The sequence below is a fragment of the Littorina saxatilis genome, linkage group LG10 (assembly GCF_037325665.1).
Source record: "Littorina saxatilis isolate snail1 linkage group LG10, US_GU_Lsax_2.0, whole genome shotgun sequence".
In the NCBI taxonomy this organism is placed as follows: domain Eukaryota; kingdom Metazoa; phylum Mollusca; class Gastropoda; order Littorinimorpha; family Littorinidae; genus Littorina; species Littorina saxatilis.
In genome coordinates this window covers 988491-991461 of record NC_090254.1, presented here as the reverse complement: position 1 = coordinate 991461, position 2971 = coordinate 988491, and the positions used below count along the sequence as shown (strand labels likewise).

The 2971-nt window shown below is 45.2% G+C and overlaps 1 protein-coding gene across 1 annotated transcript in view; it reads right to left on the bottom strand.

Moving 5' to 3' along the window:
• Window positions 1-2146: 2146 nt before the first annotated feature.
• Window positions 2147-2971, bottom strand: part of LOC138979097 (putative uncharacterized protein DDB_G0282133) — a 2113-nt gene continuing 1288 nt past the window's right edge. Inside the window, exon 3 of the mRNA XM_070351908.1 lies at window positions 2147-2296. Within this exon, the coding sequence (XP_070208009.1) occupies window positions 2147-2296 (150 nt within the window). The remainder of the gene's footprint in view (window positions 2297-2971) is intronic.

The window sequence follows — 2971 nt, the reverse complement described above, 5'->3', positions numbered from 1 at the left end:
CACACCTCGTCTTGATCATGGGATACACATGTTGCACACCTCGTCTTTATCAAGGAATACACATGTTGCACACCTCGTCTTGATCAAGGGATACACATGTTGCACACCTCGTCTTGATCAAGGGATACAAATGTTGCACACCTCGTCTTGATCAAGGGATACACATGTTGCACACCTCGTCTTGATCATGGGATACACATGTTGCACACCTCGTCTTGATCAAGGGATACACATGTTGCACACCTCGTCTTGAATCAAGGGATACACATGTTGCACACCTCGTCTTGATCAAGGGATACAAATGTTGCACACCTCGTCTTGATCAAGGGATACACATGTTGCACACCTCGTCTTGATCATGGGATACACATGTTGCACACCTCGTCTTGATCAAGGGATACACATGTTGCACACCTCGTCTTGATCAAGGGATACACATGTTGCACACCTCGTCTTGATCAAGGGATACAAATGTTGCACACCTCGTCTTGATCAAGGGATACACATGTTGCACACCTCGTCTTGATCAAGGGATACAAATGTTGCACACCTCGTCTTGGATAGCTGGCATATTTTCCTTCCGTTAGATGTTCAGGTCGCCATGGCTAGGTATACATCTTAACATCGATCGTCGGGTATCCCAGGACTCAGAGGTGTGTAACGCATATGTATTTTAGATCGGCGGATATACGGTTCGTAGTGTTATTGTTTTTAAAAGCGGGTTGAACTTCTATAGCTTTAGGTTGCTTTTCATGCGTAAATTCTTTTTATGACTGAAATATTTCAAAACAACATTGCTGGGGGAACAATTTGACAGCATTTGTTGTGGACACTAACCATGCCCACTGCGGTGGTAATGCATTTGTTGTGGACACTAACCATGCCCACTGTGGTGGTAATGTATTTGTTGTGGACACTAACCATGCCCACTGTGGTGGTAATGCATTTGTTGTGGACACTAACCATGCCCACTGTGGTGGTAATGCATTTGTTGTGGACACTAACCATGCCCACTGTGGTGGTAATGCATTTGTTGTGGACACTAACCATGCCCACTGTGGTGGTAATGTATTTGTTGTGGACACTAACCATGCCCACTGTGGTGGTAATGCATTTGTTGTGGACACTAACCATGCCCACTGTGGTGGTAATGCATTTGTTGTGGACACTAACCATGCCCACTGTGGTGGTAATGCATTTGTTGTGGACACTAACCATGCCCACTGCGGTGGTAATGCATTTGTTGTGGACACTAACCATGCCCACTGTGGTGGTAATGTATTTGTTGTGGACACTAACCATGCCCACTGTGGTGGTAATGCATTTGTTGTGGACACTAACCATGCCCACTGCGGTGGTAATGCATTTGTTTACCTACCTGCTTACCTACTTACCTACTTACTTACCTACTTAAGTACTGACTGATTTGCTCACCTATATACTTAGTCATATACTTACTCACTGAGGCCCTGACTGACATACGTCCTAGATTATTCACTCACTGACTCACTTACTTGCTAACCTACTTCTCTGCATGTGTTTCCTCTTTACTACATTTTTTTATAGATACCTCATGCGGTGTAGAGTCGAGTTGAGGTCACAGAGCATAACACTGTCATTGTCTTCAATGATCAGCTAGAGTCGAGTTGAGGTCACAGAGAATAACACTGTCATTGTCTTCAATGATCAGCTAGAGTCGAGTTGAGGTCACAGAGCATAACACTGTCACTGTCTTCAATGGTCAGCTAGAGTCGAGTTGAGGTCACAGAGCATAACACTGTCATTGTCTTCAATGGTCAGCTAGAGCCGAGTTGAGGTCACAGAGCATAACACTGTCATTGTCTTCAATGATCAGCTAGAGTCGAGTTGAGGTCACAGAGCATAACACTGTCATTGTCTTCAATGATCAGCTAGAGTCGAGTTGAGGTCACAGAGCATAACACTGTCATTGTCTTCAATGATCAGCTAGAGTCGAGTTGAGGTCACAGAGAATAACACTGTCATTGTCTTCAATGTTCAGCTAGAGCAGCAGATGGTGTTATTGTGATTCACATTTGGTTGGTAAAGATAGGTCGAGTAAGGGTTGATCTTATTGTACACACATGGTGTGCCTGCACGTAAATCTCAGCTTACTGACTCTGTCCTTCTAGCGGTGCCCGAGCAGCCACTGCTGACCCCAGAGCAGAAGGTGGTGGTGGGTGTTCTTGCGGGTGCCCCCCTCTCCTGGGCCTTCATCGCTACCCTTATCCAGATATGTCAGATCCTTGGCAACGCAGGGTGGCTGCCCTTTGTTTCTCTAGGAGGCAAGAAAGAGGAAAAAGGCAAGGACGCAGAAGAGTCTTCAGATGAAGAAGAACCGCCTTCAAAATGTTCCCGATTCCTCAATTGCATGTTTTGCGGAGGTGCTGGCGTGTGTCTTCTCAGCTTTCTGTTCTGTATCTCGTGTGGGAAGCTGATGTCGAAAAAGTTTACCTGGCAAAAGGAGAAGGTCATTCAAAATGAACAGGCGGAACATCCAGGGGAGGAAAGTGTAGACTCTGCTGATATCACTATATATCCTACTGAATCCGACAAGGAGAGAACACCAAGCAGCGAGGGCCTTCTCAATCCAGAGGAAAGTTCAGATCAGGAAGAAGTGATACAACAGTCCTCTCAAAAGGATATCGTTGACGGGGAGCACACGGTAACATCACAGTCGCATGTGCCGAAGACAGACAGAGCCAAATTTACTTCCCAATATTTCGATACAGCGAACTGGCTGACGACACCTTACGGCGAGCTCTCACAATCAAGGTCCACAAGTACCTTAGCTACAAATCTGCGTCAATTCGACAGTAGACATTTTCCCATTGAGAAGTCAAAGAATCAACGGGAGATCAAAAAGCAAATGAGTGTTATTGAAATAGAAGAAGAAAAAAAGAATGTTATATGATCCGTCCCTTCAGAGCAAATTGTGAGTGAAAGCAAAGAG